We start from the raw sequence: 3,563 nt of genomic DNA, 5'->3' as shown, positions 1-3,563 counted from the left end.
TCTTCTTCTTCTTCTTCTTCTTCTTCTTCTTCTTCTTCTTTCTTCTTCTTCTTCTTCTTCTTCTTCTTCTTCTTCTTCTTTTTCTTCTTCTTCTTCTACCATCTAAAATAGAACAATCCATTGTTCCCTCTCTCCTTTCAGCCTACTCTCCTGGCTTCTCTGGCATCAGCAAGTCGGCCTTTGACCCCGGCATGGCCAGCTCTGCCTGGAGGCCCGCACAAGGTCAGTTGTTTAATTTATTTATTTGTTGTATTGTTTCACGTTCCTTCCGACACTGTTGGCGGGTGCTCTGGTGTGGTTTGCTTCTTCTTCCCTATCAAACATCTACCGTCCTTATCTCTTCTCCTTTTTCATGTTTGTTACTCTCTTGTAACACCTCTAATCTTCTGCACTTATACGACCTTATTGTGTTGAAAGTGCCGTAAAACTTTTACTAAAACTCAACGACACTGTTTAGATTATTTAAAATATGGGATTTGACCAAAGCCTATTCTAAACAGCATGCGTTGGCTTTGACCTTACTTATCAAGGCCAATCCGTCCTGAGAGGGTTACAACGACCCAGCAGAAAAACAGATAATCTTTAAAGATTCTCCCTACACGGGAATTAAATTCCTGTATTTAGTGTGTAACAGCAATGCATCTAACAGCTACACCACAGTGTGTTTGTGTATGTGCGTGTGTGTATGTGTGTATGTGTGTGTGTGTGTGGGGGGGGGGTGTTTGTGAGTGTATGAATGCTTTTGTGTGACTGTGCGCGTTGTATGTGTTGTCTTTGTTAGAATGTGCGAGAGTGTGTTTGCCAGTATGTTTGTCTGTCTGTATGTATTTGTTTGTTTGTATGTAAATGTGTTTGTTTGAGTGTGTTTGTGTTTATAAAGTATTTTTAGCGACAGCGCGCATGTTCTCAGATGTTATTTATCGTGAATTTTATCTACCTCTTCGGAGTAACACCTTAATCCATATTATAAAAAATGTAAAAAACTTTTTTTCTGTATTTTAAGTTTCAACTTACGCAATGAGTTTGCGTGTTTTATAAAGGATTTAATTTAGCTTAATCTAATATGTTCTGAAAGATAAATTAAACGTTATATTATAGTTTTTTCAAATGTATTTGAAGAGTTATGTTCTTACCAACATAATCTTTTCTCTCCTCCCATTATTGTATTAGTGGGTATCCACCAGCATATTTTATGAGAAGTTAGCAAACTGTATGTATATTCAACATATACATTTATAGTTTTAGAGTTTTACGGCGATTGCAATACAAACAGGTCACATAACTATCAAAGACAAAGGGGTGTAACTGCTAGAGAGTATCATACGAAGAAAAGATGGACAGATAAGGGCGATACATGTTTGATAGGAAAAAAGGAGGAGCAAACCACACCAGAGACCCGCCGACCACTCATGATAATGCATAAATGCATAAACATAATAAGATCTTTCCCTATTATGATAGCATTTCTCCCATTATCTTTTCAGTGCAAGCAAACATTAAGGGGAAATGTATATTTAAAATAAAATCTGCTCTCACTTTTGTTGTCTTATTGTTTCTCACAATATCATATGAGCCGAAGCACAGCCAAACCAACCCAAACCAATCAGTTTTCACATATTCCTATTTATAGGACAAGATTTTGTGACTTCCTCTCTTCTCCCTGGGGCATGTTGCACCTCGAAACACCACAGTAGCTTCCGTCTCCCAGCCTCTCTGCTTCCCATTCCCTTCTTTTTCTTTTCATTATCCTCTCTTTTTCAGCAGCTTTTTTTTCTGATCCTTTCCTCCTCCCCCTCCTTGCCTTTCCGCCAAGACACGCCAGTCTCACCTTCCCAGAGACCTTTCCTTTCCTCTTGAGCCTCCACCCCACACCCTTAATGGCTTAGTCGAGTAGCGGTGTCCTGTCTACTCCACGCGTGAGCGCGAACAGCGGAAATTGCACATTTCACGAGGACTTGTTTCGAGCGAGCACAAAAAAATCGAAAGATCATTTCGGGCACGACCAAGTCAAAGCGCATGCCAGGCGGACGCTATTGGCGGCCATATTTAAGTTGTCGCTCCCGTCTGTCTTTCCGAGTTCACGGCGGTTTTGTCATAGGGATAACAATCAGAAATCGATGCTGGGGTTTAGAGTTTAAGCAAATATGCCTTGAGTACGTGTCCTTCAAAGTTTCTCATCTAACAAATGGCCGTGAATTGATGCCAACCTCTGGAATTTTGTATCAGGGAATCTTTTTAGGTGCTTCACCGGGAGAACTCTGTGGTGGTTTCCGTCTGTGGGTATTAGAAAGAGTTAGCTAACAATTATCGCCACCGGAAGTGAGGATATGAAGGAGCAGGGTGGGAATGGTTTAGAATTTTAACAAAACGCTACCGGAGAATGTTCTTTGAGACTTCGAATGGTGATAACGACAAGGAAGATAAGGATAGTGACAACGATACGGGTATTGATAACGGTGATAATGGCATTACAGGGAAGAAAGAGTAAAAGAAAAGGAGAGAGAGGAGGGGAAGGAGTAGAAAGAGAAGGAGAAAAGGAACAAGGAGAGGGAATGCCACTTATTGTAACGGTATTCTATCAAAAGCAACTTAATGTATGAACGATACACCTCCTTTGCCCCCTCCTCTGGGCTCCTGACTCTTTCTGCAGCTTTTCTACTGCTAATCATTGGCTCCTTCTTACTGCTGTCCTTCAGCCACACCCCTGATCTTCTCGGACAAGGGCGAAAAATCTCGGAGGTCCCGTGTGCAAGTTGCGCACGCTAAAGAACTCTTGGTGGTCTAAAATCGATAAGAGTAGGCTTTGACGCCACCCGAGCAAAATTCAAACATTCCTACCAACTGAAAAAGTTTAATGTGTCCCGCGCGCTCATGTGACCTTATGCAGTTGCGAGCGCCGTAAAACACTTATCAAAAAAAAGAACGATACACAGTCAACTTGTAAACATTTTTATAACAGTCAATCAAAGCAACAACAAAAAGTATGCCTCACACAAGCCACTATAGTTCACCTTCTCCCCCCCCCAAAAAAAAACAAAAAAACCAAAACAAAACAAACCCATCTCATAAAAAAAAAAATTCAAAATGTAATTGAAAAAGAAAATGCAATAAAAACCTAACGACTAAGCACCTTACTCATCCAAAAAACAACAACCGCATATTACTTCTTTTTGTCCCTTCATAATCCTATTCAACAACTCCGTTCCTTTTATTTGACGAACTAAACAACATTGCTTCTACTGGGCAAATTCATTCGAGTTTTGGGACACACAGCATGCTTTGTTTGCTTGAATTATGACATCAATAGGAAGTAAAGGACTCAAGTTCCGCTGGGTAACAAAGAAAGGTACAGAAAGTCAAGTTACCATCACCCATTAAAAATCTCGTGACATAAGTATTTTTCCTAAGACCGTTAGGCCTGCACTATCAAAATACCATTGGAAATCTATACGAATATTAGCCATGCATCTAGCTGAAATATTATTATTATTATTATTAATAGCATTATTATTGTGACTGTGATTGTATTATTGTTATCATTTTATTATTTTTTATTTTTTTTA

The 3,563-nt window shown here is 39.6% G+C and overlaps 1 protein-coding gene across 1 annotated transcript in view; it reads left to right on the top strand.

The window, feature by feature from the left end:
- The window catches only part of LOC101861527, a gene marked incomplete at its 5' end in the record, with an annotated part of 57,209 nt that overhangs the window by 39,610 nt on the left and 14,036 nt on the right, over positions 1–3,563 (top strand). Inside the window, 1 exon segment of the mRNA XM_005105025.3 lies at positions 142–222. Within this exon segment, the coding sequence (XP_005105082.3) occupies positions 142–222 (81 nt within the window).

This window comes from Aplysia californica, unplaced genomic scaffold (assembly GCF_000002075.1).
Source record: "Aplysia californica isolate F4 #8 unplaced genomic scaffold, AplCal3.0 scaffold00448, whole genome shotgun sequence".
NCBI classification, from domain to species: domain Eukaryota; kingdom Metazoa; phylum Mollusca; class Gastropoda; order Aplysiida; family Aplysiidae; genus Aplysia; species Aplysia californica.
The sequence above is the reverse complement of the archived record's forward strand: the minus strand, read 5'-3'. Positions and strand labels throughout refer to the sequence as shown.